We start from the raw sequence: 13,189 nt of genomic DNA, 5'->3' as shown, positions 1-13,189 counted from the left end.
GTAATGAATTTGGTTTGGTTTTAGATATGTTGAGATTAAGATGTCTATATGACATACTGTATGAAGTAGATAAAAGGCAGCTGGAGATGTGAGACAGGAGGTCGGGAGAGAGATTAGGGTTGGATAATAGATCTGAGATTCATCTGCTTAAAGATGATAATTGAATCCATGGGAATGAAGAGGGACCAAGCTGGAGTCCTGTGGGACACTGTAAGATAAGTATTACTTTTCTCATCTAGCACATGTTTTTTGTTTCTTTGTTTGTTTTTAAACAGATCTTTCATTAGGTTCACTATCAACCTAACGAAAGGGTAAAAATGAATGACAGTATTAAAGAGAATTCTGAACTCTTCAGAAGAAAGGTATTGCATGCAGAATAAATCATCATTTCAATAATAAAATCACTTCTTTATAGCAATTTCCATGCCTTCAGATGATGATAGCCCCAAGAGGAAAATACCATGGTGAGGGGCAATAGAAAGCATGAGAAATCAGGAAGTTGTAATATTCAATATAAAGGCACAAGTAAAATCTTATTTTTTTTTTTGCTAAAAAAAATTGTTCTAGTAAATTGAGTCCATTGACATAAACAAAAATAAACTCTTCCAGATAAAAATGCCTCTTTTAATATATATATAAAGGTACCTTATAATATTCCGTGAAAAACTAATTTTCCAACTTGTCAACTTAAACCCTTTTTCCCTTTCCGAACCATTCAATCAAGGTCATACACTGTTGTTGTAAGGTAGTTTATTATTATTCTCATCATTATTATTTTCAATAAACCATAATAGGCCATTTTCTTCTCCCCAAAACAATATTACCCAATAGAGGTTTCCAAAGGGAAATAAAACACATTCTCTAAAAGATTTCTATCAAGAAGATGAAAAGAAAATTGTTTGTTCAACCTTTGCTTTCCATCCTGATGATTCAGCTAAAAATAAAGTTGAATTTATTCAGCTCCGACACTTTGGAAATTGAAAATCAACACAGAATATAGCCTTGTTCATGTACAATTCAGACAAATTATGGGTAAAAAAATTAAATTTATAACAACTTGGTGTTCTTACTAACCTCTTGGGGGAAAAGTTAACAGGTTAAGAAAAGCTTTAAATTATATGGGTTATTTTTGGTATTTTCCTTCAAAAAGCCATGGCTGCATTTGTTAGATTGAACATTTGGCCTTCACTGGACCATCCCTCAGAAACAGTCCTCTCAATTTAAATGACCAATGTTCCTACTGTAAGGGAGCTTCAATTCACATGTGGGTTCAGTTCATAATATGAAATCATTACACCCTTGGAAAAAATTGCAGCCTACTCAAAGTGCAGTCCTGAATCTCTAATCTATAATTATTTTCTGTGGGAACTCTTGGCTGGGCAGAGGATTCTGGCCAAATCCTGTGCATTTCTGTTCCCCCAGGTCCTCTGTCTCCAATCTTCAATGAAATAATAAAAATGTACTCTAAAACCAGCAGGTGTCACTGCAAGAGAGTCAGAATCTCCAAAGGAATATCCCAGTCCTGAGTGTTTTCTGGCATAAGAATGCCATGACAAGCTGGGATAGCCTTCTCTGCAATCTCCCTCTTCCTGCTGGAGCCCACACCAGTGTTCTCAACATCCAGATTCTTGTGGTCGAACACCATGGCTGAGCCAGGATATGAAGCAATGCCCTAAACAGCCAAAGAATAAACACCCAAAATGGGCTGCCTCTCGAACTCTTGTACTTCCTCTAACACACACACGCACACACACACTCACTTCACACTCAAATATCCTATAAAATATCAAAACAAACTATACATATGACTGATTTAAATACATGAAAAAGACTTTATAAAAATATTCCCTGCTTTTAAAATCAGAAGGCTATAAATCTTGTCTCAGCCTTCTGATTGGGTCACTGAAAATCATTTAAGCCCGAGGTCTTTTTTAATGTTTCAACATTATAAAATACACACCCCTGTTTCCATTCTGGCACAGGCATTTCACTTGTCCAAGTTTTCTTGTGATGTATCAGGTTTTTTCCTTGTTATGAAAAGAATTCAGAGTCTGAGATTGCCTTTTGGTTTGTGGTTTGATGGGCAGAATTAGAATTATCAGGAGGCTTATGATGTGTAAATGAAAATACAAGGATCTAGGAATAAAAACACACAAAAAAATGTCATCCATAATAATATAAGTGCAAGAGGGCATACAATATCAACATTATTAGACCACAATTAAGAGAACATGTTGAGTTTTTAGGTTTTTTTGCTTTTGTTTTTAATACTAGTGTTATTCTTATCAAAAGACCCACTGAGATTAATGGCATGGATTTATGAGACAGCTAGCCATGGCTAAAGCAACAGATTAAAGATATTGAAGGGAACAAGCCTAACATACTAGTAAGGATATTGACTTAATGGTCTTCGTTTACAACCTTCATTTTCAGATCAGGTTAATTAATCACCCAAAAGCTTTTCAAATGATTGGATGAATGAACAAATAAATAAGCTAAAGAGATATCCAATATTGTAAGTAGTAAGTCCAATGTTATTGAACTCCAAGTGTGAATGGTCTTTCCCAATCATGAATATACTTTTATATACACTATAGTAGTGTGCAAAGTTCAAGTTAGTGAAAGAAAATCAGTCAGAACCAATTTTGAAAATCTGGTTCTATTTGTTTGAAAAAGCTTTTTTTTTTTTTTTTTTACCATTACTGACAAAAACATTTATCAAGTATCTATCATTGCTCAACTCAGGTATACCACCCACTGATGTTAATTGGAAATATTTGTTCTTTTTCCACCAAGCTATGTTTATTCTCAATGATGAATGCCAAAATTCCTTTTTCAGAATTAATTCTGCAAAAATAGTACTTTATACAAATATTCTGGTAAGACTACGCCTATTTGAATAGGCAGAATTTTTAATTTTCCTATTCTTTGGGGGGATTGGAAATGAACAGAATATTGCAATAAAGTCATATATGACAAATGCATGTGACATATGATAAAGAAAGAATTGATGTCTCTTCGATCAGCTCCTATGATTCTAAAGACATAATGGTACCAAGCAAATAAAATACATTATTTCCTGAATTCTCATTTAGAAATTCCCACATTGTCCCCCAAGTTAAATTTGTCTACGACACTAAAGAATATCTATCAATAATTCTCATGAACTATGTCTGAACACCTCATTCAAAGTTTGTTCAATTAGCATTATTTCTTTACCTCCTTAAATAAGTACCTTCTCTTTGGTACAACAGAAAGAGCAGTCGCCTTGCTTGAGGGAGACAAGGCTTCAAAACCATGCTCCCAAAATCACTGGTTGTGCTTAAGTAAACTTAAATTCCCTGATCTTTAGTTTCCCCAAAGAAAGTAAGCATATTTTTATTTCCTCCCTCAGTGTTATTCAAATAACACCCAAGGTTTATAAAGTTATTATTAAGTTAAAGGAACATGAAAGAGTCTCATAGAATGCTAGACAGCTACTCTATGAATAATTTCTATAAACATAGGAAATATATATGATGTTGTTACTAGATATTTGCTTAGGTGAGATGAGAAATGCATTAAGGTAGTGGAAATAGTATCATTACTAATAAAAGTAATAATAATCATAGTAATAGTAATAAAAGTAGAAGTAATGGTAATAATAGTACTAGTGAAAGTAGTAGAAGTAGTAATAATAATAGTGGTAGTGGTGGTGGTAGTAGTAGCAATAGTAATAGTAGTACTAAGAAATTATATTAATTCCCGTGAGGAACAAGAACAAGAGATTCAGAACTGCAAATATCTCTAGAAACCTACTCCAAATTTTAATGATGAACATCATTAAATTTAATGATGACATCCAGAGAGGCCCAGTGATTTCACCATAGTCACATTAGAATTTGAACATAGGCCCTCTAAATCTAAAGCAAATCCTTATTATTCTCATCTGTATCTTAACAACAAAAGATATGAAAAGAATTTTGTAATCTAATAGGCAAGGTTAAGGTGAATGAGCAAATAGCTGTGCTATAAAAAGAAAGATAAATATTTACACCAATCTTCAAAGTTATTTGGATTAACAAATTATTTTCTAAATCTAGACTTGCACTAAGGATTTATTCCCTAAATTATATTTTATTTTTGTTCATTGGCAGTAATCTTTCTCTTAGCCTAACTCTTTACAGGAACAATGTCTGTTCCAACCATTTAATCAGCAGTTAAGTGCCTGCTATGTGGCAGGCACTGGATTAACACTCTACTTAAACGTCATCTCATTGGATCATCATAATACTTTTGTGAGATAGTTGCAATTATCCTGATTTTACAGTTGAAGAAAGGGATGCAGAGAGAGAGTTCAAGAGAATTGCCCAAATTTCCTAGTTAGCTAATACCTAATACAGCTTTAAACTTAAATCATCCTGACTGTAGGTAGACCTAAGCATTCTGTTCACTGAACCACCTAGCTGCTTCATTAAGGTGCACACAACTGGATGTTATGGGTTTTTATCTTTTCAGAATTCACAGAGGAATTCTACCATAGAATCCAGACAACTAAAAACCACTTTAAGCTAAATGTGGACACACTACCAACTAGTGATGAATTTAAAATAAAAACAAAAGCATCTCTGAAATTAAAATTTAAATTATCAAGCAAGTGGACAATTAATAGAAATTTCTTTTTCAGCACATGACTTTGCAGCACAACCATTATGTAAGACCATTGTATAAAAACCAAACATTGAGAATATTCTGTATCAAACAAGTGACTACAGAAATCCAAAAGTGATAATTGACTTGGTATAAAAGTCACCCTTGTGGCTTTTTCAGTTTGAAACAGAGACACAAGTCATTTCAACTTTTTTTACTCATCTCGGCTTATCTACTGAAAGACCCTGAAATCTACTAATTTTGCTTCCCTGTCAGCATAGCCCAGATGAGTTACTTTTAATGATAACATTCAATTAGCAATAGGTTAATTTATTCTTCATTGTTTGTGAAGTGAAGGTAAAGTTGCCAGTATCAGTTTGCTATACTATAAGATCCAGCTTGCCTGGCCACTGTAGTTGGAGTTTGAAAAAAATTTAATTTAATCTCCCTGTAGAGACAGAAAATGTTTAATATAGATTAGTTCAGCTGGAAAGATGTTTTGAGATGTAAATTAACAGTCCAATTTATGCATGAAGAGCCAATGGTAGGAAGTGAATGGAGAATCTGGGATCCTCCCTAAGAGGCCTTAAGCTGAAGGAAATGGGGCAGGAAAGTGGCAGGAGAGAAAGGACAAGGGGAGATTTGAGGAATCTGCTTCCTCTTCGAGGAAGAGAATAAAGACATAAAAATCACAGTCTGAGAGAACAAAATCTGACCTTGTAGTCCAAGGGTACTTAACCTGAAAACTATAGACACTCAAAGGATTTATAGATACATTTCAGGGGAGAGGAGTCTGTGAACTTGGATGGAGAAAAGAAATTAGAGGTTTATTTAAATATAATTGTTTTCTTTTATAACTCCATATATCTTATTTTATGCATTTAATAATATTATTTTGTAACCAAAGGAATACATAAGACACACACACACACACACACACACACACACACACACACACACACACAAAGCCTGCAGATCAAACCCTTTTGTTTTACAGAGTGAACTAAAACCCAGAAATTAAATAATTTGCCCAAAGTCATAGTAAGTGAAAAAAGTGTTATCTCAAAGAAAGTCCTTTGACTCCAAACCTATTTCTTTCCACTCTCCCATGTTGCCTCCACCTTTTGAAAAGAGGTTTTAAAAAGTTTGGATAGGACTTAATAGAAGATTTGAGAGGCACTGTAGGACATTCCATATGAATTCAATTTAGAATTGGAAGATCTGGGTTCTAATCTCAGTGTTACCACTTACTCCTTACTTGTGAGACATTGGGTAAATCATTTAATTTAAAATAAAGATATTGGATTAGAGGGCCTCTCAGGTTCCTTTCAGTGCTTAAAGTGCTTTAGAAATGCTAGATATCACTACTATTAGAGTCAATAAAAACAAATTTAATTCTATAGTATGGGAACTGACCAGGAAGTCAGAGGACAGGCAGAACAGAATATGTTCCAGTTCTTAGTAAAACTTCCTAGAAGTCCAGGATCAAGTAATATCATCTTTGCAAATTTACTTTCTCTCCATTTGGTTATTTTAACTCTTCTGTATTTTCCTCTCGACAACTAGATGGCACAGTAAATAGAGTACTGAGTCTGGCATCAGAAAGACATCTTCCTGAATTAAAATCTAGTCTCAGGCTAGCTGTGTGACACTGTACAAGTCATTTAACCCTGTATGCCTCAGTTTTCTCATTTATAAAAATTAGTTGGAGAAGGAAATGACAACTACTCCAGTACCTTTGCCAAGAAAATCCCATTTGGACTCATTAAAAAGTCAAGCTTGACCGAATAACAAAAATATTTTTCTCTGTAGTCCTTAGTAGAAAATCCTTTAAAAGGGTTTTGTCCCTTTTTCATGAAATAGGATTTCCTCAAACCAGGTTGGATAATAATTAGTCAACTCATTCCAGTGAGGACAGACAATGACTTTAAGATTTCAGAAGTGGGTGAAAGCAAGCTATTGTTATGGGCAACATTACTGGTGGGAAGAATAGGCGTAAAGAAGACAGTAACCAACTAACACCTCAATTCCAATTCCCAATGCACAGAGAGTAGGCAATCTGTGACAGAGAAGAAAAATCACATAAAAATTACTTCTTAAACTCTTAAGTAGCTCCAAATTGAACTTATTCTACATTTGTATTTATCTGTGTTTGCCTCTTTCTAAAGCACCTAAATGACAATATATATCACAGATAGTATGAGAAATATAAGCCAAGTATTTTGCAAAACAAAGCAATATTAGTGATTATGTAATAGAGTCAATCTAGCTGACAGATATAGAAATCTCATAGTTTTCTCCCAAAAATTATCCTCACATTTTTGAAACCAAAAAAAAAAAAAAATCTAAAGGTCTTAAGCAGTTATGATATTCTTATTTAACTGCTTGAAGGACATTCATTAAGCACGTCTTCTCAGGTAGTATGCTAGGAATCAAAGATAGAAATACAAGAATGAAATAATCCCTATTCTCAAGGAGTTTACCTTTTAATATCCTGGCCTGAAGAAAAGAGAGCATATGTACACATGTACATATGAACATACATAAACTACATTTCTCTGGAAATAATCTTATTTTGATTCATGTTCTTTCTTTTTCTTTATTAAAAATACAGAAACCTAAATACAGTGTTTCCTAATTTACAAAGGGCTTGGATTCTAAAAGGGCATATGTAAGTCAACAGTTTGGAATTCAGAACTTATTTTCCCATAAATATAATGTTTGAAATGGTGGTCAGATTCCTAAGCCAGCCCACAAAACCTTATTTAACCCATCAACAATAGTACTGCAATATTAATAATTAAATAGAAAAACAATTATGCTGAATAAGAAATGCTTTTTGATTCATGGACAGGGCTATTTGCTGTGGCAGTAGAAATGTAGGCTGAAGGCTGAGGCATAGGAGGGGGACTGAGGGGCACTGGGAAGGATGTCTCCCAGCCCTCCTAATCAATCTATAGCTAGTCAATTTCATTTAAATGCCTGTCATACCTGGGCCCAATACCAGATAAATTCTCTTAAAGGAAGTATGTGTCAATGAAGCACTTAGCAACAATGAATGGAGAAAAGAACTAATGACTTCTGAAAGGTCCTCTTCTCAACCCTGTCCTTTTTATACTTTAATTATGTACTCGGTCCTATATAGAAGCTTTTATTCTAAGTACTCTTTCTAACTCAAGGGAGACAAAAATGCATCTTTGTCTGACTCTCCATCTTCTAGGCCCTACCAGGTAACCTCTCTCTTCTGTTCCACATATTCAAACCAGTTTTCCACATCACAACAACTTATAAATTTTCATTTTCAATGGTGCTCTACAAATGATTAATCAAGAGAGGGAATGCCTTCTCTATAGAGAGGAAACTAGACAAACAGACATCACCTCTCCCAATTCTTTTCCATAATTAATCTCTTCAATCTTCCTATATGAAGAAGAGGAGGAAGGCCCACCCAATGATCTGTTGAGAGGCTATACAGAAATAGTTGAAATAGAAAAGGAGGCAGCATAGCATTAATAGAGAGCTGATCTGGATTCATATCCTACATTCAACAAAGATGAGATGTGTGATCCTGGGCAAGCCACAAACTCTCGATGCCAGAGACAACTCTCTAAGACTATAATTTGCAAAAAAGAAAGTGATAACCTTCAATGGTAGATGAGTTTCTTCCCTTTAGGATTTTCTGTACTAGTAAAATCACAGGTCTGACACCTAGATCTATCCCACAATTAAATATTAAGGTGCTCATACCTTCCCCTTTCCCATTTTTACACTTCTATTAAGTTTTAATAGTTTTATCAGTGGTTAAATGACTATGGAGGAATTCTTTTTTATCTATTTTATGTTACAAAGTCCTCCCTTTGAGAATTTTGGCTTTTGGATCCTTCCCCTAAATGGGGAAGGCAATAGAAAGAGAAAGAAGCAATTGTATGTCTGCCTAATTTCGTTTTCCAAAGATCCCCTAGGCAGAGATATCAGCAAAAAATCTTGACCAAGCAGCACTTTGAATAGCCTACTATCTGTCAGCATGACCTCCACACATCTCTAACATTCACCAAAGAAAGATTTCCCTTGACTGTAAGGGAGAAGAGAATTGAAAGATATTGAACATCTGAGAAAGAACACTTAAGCAAAATAACTAGTTCAGGCTTTTTATTTCTTGTAATGCTTTTAAAATGATGTTTGAACCCTACCTCATCTGAGTATTTAGGAGAAGAACTGTGTTCTGTCCTCATAAAAATCCAGGAGAACTAAGAACCAGGAAACCACAGTATAGCAGCAGACGTGTAGTCAGAATATCTGGGTCTCCCTTCCAACCAGAAAATGGCAGAAGTCCCTTCTGTTCTCAATCTATTCCCCTGGAATATTTGGAGTTCAGACTTGTACGCGTATTTTTTTTTTCTTTCCCTTGGTGTATAAATAAGGACTATCTATCCACATTTCAGGCAGAGAGGGGGGAAGTAAACAACAACAAAAACTTCAAGAATGGGCATCTGGAGTTCAATCCTATATGATGATCTTGTGGTTACCAGGATCCTCAGAGGAAAGGACAAGTCCAAAATGAGCAGAGAAATCATGAGCAGAGATTTTAGGTAAGAGCCAAACAAGGGGAGGGGCCATGAGGTGGTCCCATAGTACACAGAGTCAGGGACCCTGAGTCATTCATTTTCCTGAGTTCAAATCTGGCTTCAATTACTCAATAGCTGTGTAACTCTGGATAAATCGCATAATCCTGTTCACCTTAGTTTCCTCTTCTATAAAATGAGCTGAAGGAAAAAAATGGCAAACCATTATAGTATCTTTGCCAAGAAAATCCCCTATAGGGTCACAAAGAATTAGAAACAATTGAATAACAAAAACAAGGGTAAGGAGGTAAAGTGTAATTAGTAGCATCTATCTCAAATTGGCAGGAGAAGCAAGGAAAGAGCCTACAGAAAGAGCATACTGACAAAAAAGGAGAACAATTAATTTGGGGAGGGAAAGAGAGGGCTAAAGGCTAATTTGGCCAATCTAGAAAGGAGGAAAGAATATAGCAGCTTGGGGCATTTTCTCCCAGGGTTAGAAGCTCTATGAATTATCCTAATATTAAGAGTACAGTATTTTGGGTTCCAAAGGAATATACTTTTCCCTCCCATAAAATTTATTCTTGTTAATTATGATTGACCCAAGTATATTATAAAAGGCTTAGCATCTTCGGCATTTTTATCTTTCTTAGGTTTGGATCTTGGAAACTCTGATAATACTGCCCAAGAAATAGTTTCCACAGAATTCTTTAAAATATCAGCAAATCTGGATTTTACCTTATGGATAGATCTAATTACCTGGCCCTCAAACCAAATGCTGGACACAAGTGATGTTTAGAAAATGAAACTCCTAAGAGATGGAAACTTACTTGTACAAAGTGAGGGCTGGTTCCACTGCCAGCATGACAAAAGGGGCCACTGTGTAAGAGACAGCCAGCTGAGTGGAAGCCCACGTGATGACATCATAAGCTGTCTTGAGAGTTTCCGAAGAGAGGAAGAAATGTCTACAGGTGGTCCTCATCTGTATGCATGGAAGAGAAAGGAAAATAAACATTCTTCAAGTATTCTAGAGCAATATTATGAAAGCTAACAGAAATAACAGTGGAAGCTGTCAAGCTATCTCATCTCTATGTCCAATCTACCAAATGATTCACTATGAGACATTAGGAAAGAATAGAATTAAGAGTAATAGAAGAAAATAAACTAGGAGGCAAGTTCCCATTCAATATTTCCATTTAATATAAAGAAAAAATTCTAACACTCAGAGCTGTTCTACAAGACTGCCTCAGGAAGTTTTAATGAATTTATTTAGTCCTTTGCAACTTAGTCCAATTACAAAATGCTATTTAACTCATTCTCTCACTTTATCTTGTTTCCTTTTCCCATCCCTCCACTTTGATTTTCCTTCACCCCTGGCCTTTCTAGATTCCAGTGGGCATCTGAGAGAAGATGACTGACTAACCAAGAGCTTAGCTAAGATATAACATCTTATCATCTTAATCTTATTAATTAATTAATTAATATCTTAAAATCTGTCTTGACAATGATCCTCTAGAGCCCCTAATACTGTCACATATCCTTGAACTTTGTCTTCTACTTTATCATAGCAATCTTGAGACTTCTGGACTTTTTCTATCAGCTTTGCAATTGAACACTCTTGCATTTATTCCTCCATTTGACAATGAGTTATTAAGGTCTATCACCTTTTCCTATTTGTTTCCAAACACTTAGCATAATGCTTGGCTGGTACACAGTAAATGCTTAATACTTTTTTCCCTCACTCATTCCTGTATCCATCCATCCATCCATTCATCCCATCCATTATCAAATAAACTTTTGAGAATTGGGGGGGAGGGGGCAAATAGAATTTCAGTACTTGGAAAAGATCTCTGATTTTTCCTGTCTCTAACAACATAAAACACAATTCTCCTACATCTCAGAAAACAACTTCAAGAGTTTCACTGAACTAAGGCTGGCCAATAAACCACAATCTATTTAACTGCCTGAACCTGAAGTCTTTCCAACTTAGTAAAACATTCAAAGCTCACACTCTGCTGGCACTGTCTTAAAAAGCCAGGAGTTATATCCAAAGCACTATGAGGCATCAGCATAGGATTTTAGTGGATATGGTAAATTTAGGTTCAAAAAGGTTACATCACTAGACCAAGGTCACATAATAAAAGGCAGAACCAAAACTTAAATCTGAGAGCCTGGGAATTATTCACAAGAAAAGTTGGATGATCTTTGAACACCTATGAGTGATGCTCTTAAAAGATTCTTATTTTAAAAAGGAAATTAGCCTAAGGTTACTTTCAACAATGCTTCCATATGAGAGGCAACTAGGTAGCATAGTGAAGATGTCTAATTGTTTTGGTTTCCTCTTCTATAAAATGGAAACAATAATAATACCTCCTTCCCAGGATTGTCCTGAGACATTCCTGAGATTCTGAGATTCAAAGGAGATCATATGTATAAAGTACTTTGCAAACTTAAAGCACTGTATAAATATGATTAATGTTGTTGTTAACAATAATAATAATACTGTAATGTGATGGTTGCAATTCTGAATTTGGCATAAGAAAGCCCTAATTCAAATTATACCTCTGACTTTGCTTTCTCTGACCTTGAACCTCTGGCAACTTCTTAAAATTTCTAAAAACTAATTAATTCAGTTATATCTAATTTACAGCACCAGATAATCATGTATGTAAGCATAACAGTGGGGACTCAAGAGCTACTTAGCATTAGATAAAAAACCCTCAAATGTCTATCTAGAAGTATAAGAGGGAAAGATAGCCAGCAGCACCATGAGGACTTGAGATGGCAATGCATGTATGAGTTAGAGAGCATCTTCAGTACCTTGCTACATTAATGTCAACAGTAATATATCATATCACTCAAAAGTTGAAAAAATTTTCTGTAACATCATTCAACAACTCATTCATTTATGGCATTTTTATTAAAATAACTGGTTGTATAATCTAAAAAAGAAAGAGAAAAAGAAAAAACCTACAAATAACTAGCTGAATTGAAGCATAGTGACGGAAGCAGAACCAGTATATCATTGCACATAGTAACAGTAATAATACCATGATCAACTGCAAAAAATTTAGCTACTATAATCACTATTCAGGATGATTCCAAAGGATCCATGATAAAAAATGCTATCCATTTTCAGAGAACTGAAGAATTCTGCAAATTGAAATACATTTTTTTTCACTTTATTTTTTTGCTTCTTTTGCAATGTGGCTAATATGTTCATTTGTTGCATAATGTCACATGTATAGTGGATATCATACTGCTTGCCTTCTCAATGAGTGTGAGAGAGGCTAGAGAAAGAAAGAGAATTTGGAATTTAAAATTAAGAGAAAAAATGTTAATATATTTTAACATATTTAATATGTATGGGACTATCTGCCATCTAGGGGAAGGGGTGGAGAGAAGGAGGGGAAAATTTGTAACAGAAGGTTTTGCATGGGTCAACGGTGAAAATTTACCCATGCATATGTTTTGTAAATAAAAAGCTTTAATTGAAAAAGAAAAAATATTAAAAATAAATAATAATTTTTCTTTAATAAAGAAAGTAACTACTCTTCTACATCCATCTCTTCCTCTTTCCTCCCCATAATGGTGATTTTCCCTAACATAATGTTTTCCCATTAATAAATACTGTTGAGTAGGGTAAGCCTGTAATACTTATTTATCTAGCACTTTTAGAAAATGAGTTTTAGATTTAAAAAAACTTCCAAGTAAATGAAGTTAATTTCTTAGAGCTTAAGCACACATTATTTTTATCATTTTCATGAAAATCTTTTAAAAATATATATTAATCAAGAACCCTATTAATATGATTAAAATGATTACGTTTCCCTCAATTATTAAATAGTATACTTAACATCCTTTAATGCTTCATGGATAATAGAATAATAATGATAAACAATGGGATTACTGAGATGAGCAGTGCTATTTGGCCTCAGTCATGATTTTCCATTTACCTGTCCCCCCAAGTGTCATAATTTAGGGGGGTGCTTTTTAGTAAT

At 34.5% G+C, this 13,189-nt stretch overlaps 1 protein-coding gene across 1 annotated transcript in view; it reads right to left on the bottom strand.

Annotated features, from left to right (window-relative positions):
* Positions 1 to 733: 733 nt before the first annotated feature.
* The window catches only part of MBOAT1 (membrane bound O-acyltransferase domain containing 1), a 113,624-nt gene continuing 101,168 nt past the window's right edge, over positions 734 to 13,189 (bottom strand). Inside the window, exons 12-13 of the mRNA XM_051970623.1 lie at positions 10,019 to 10,170; positions 734 to 2,136 (exon numbers count right to left, since the gene is read on the bottom strand). Coding sequence (XP_051826583.1) covers positions 2,016 to 2,136; positions 10,019 to 10,170 — 273 coding nt within the window. The 3' untranslated portion in view covers positions 734 to 2,015. The remainder of the gene's footprint in view (positions 2,137 to 10,018; positions 10,171 to 13,189) is intronic.

This window comes from Antechinus flavipes, chromosome 1 (assembly GCF_016432865.1).
Source record: "Antechinus flavipes isolate AdamAnt ecotype Samford, QLD, Australia chromosome 1, AdamAnt_v2, whole genome shotgun sequence".
Taxonomy (NCBI): Eukaryota; Metazoa; Chordata; class Mammalia; order Dasyuromorphia; family Dasyuridae; genus Antechinus; species Antechinus flavipes.
This window is presented reverse-complemented; position numbering and strand designations above follow the sequence as displayed.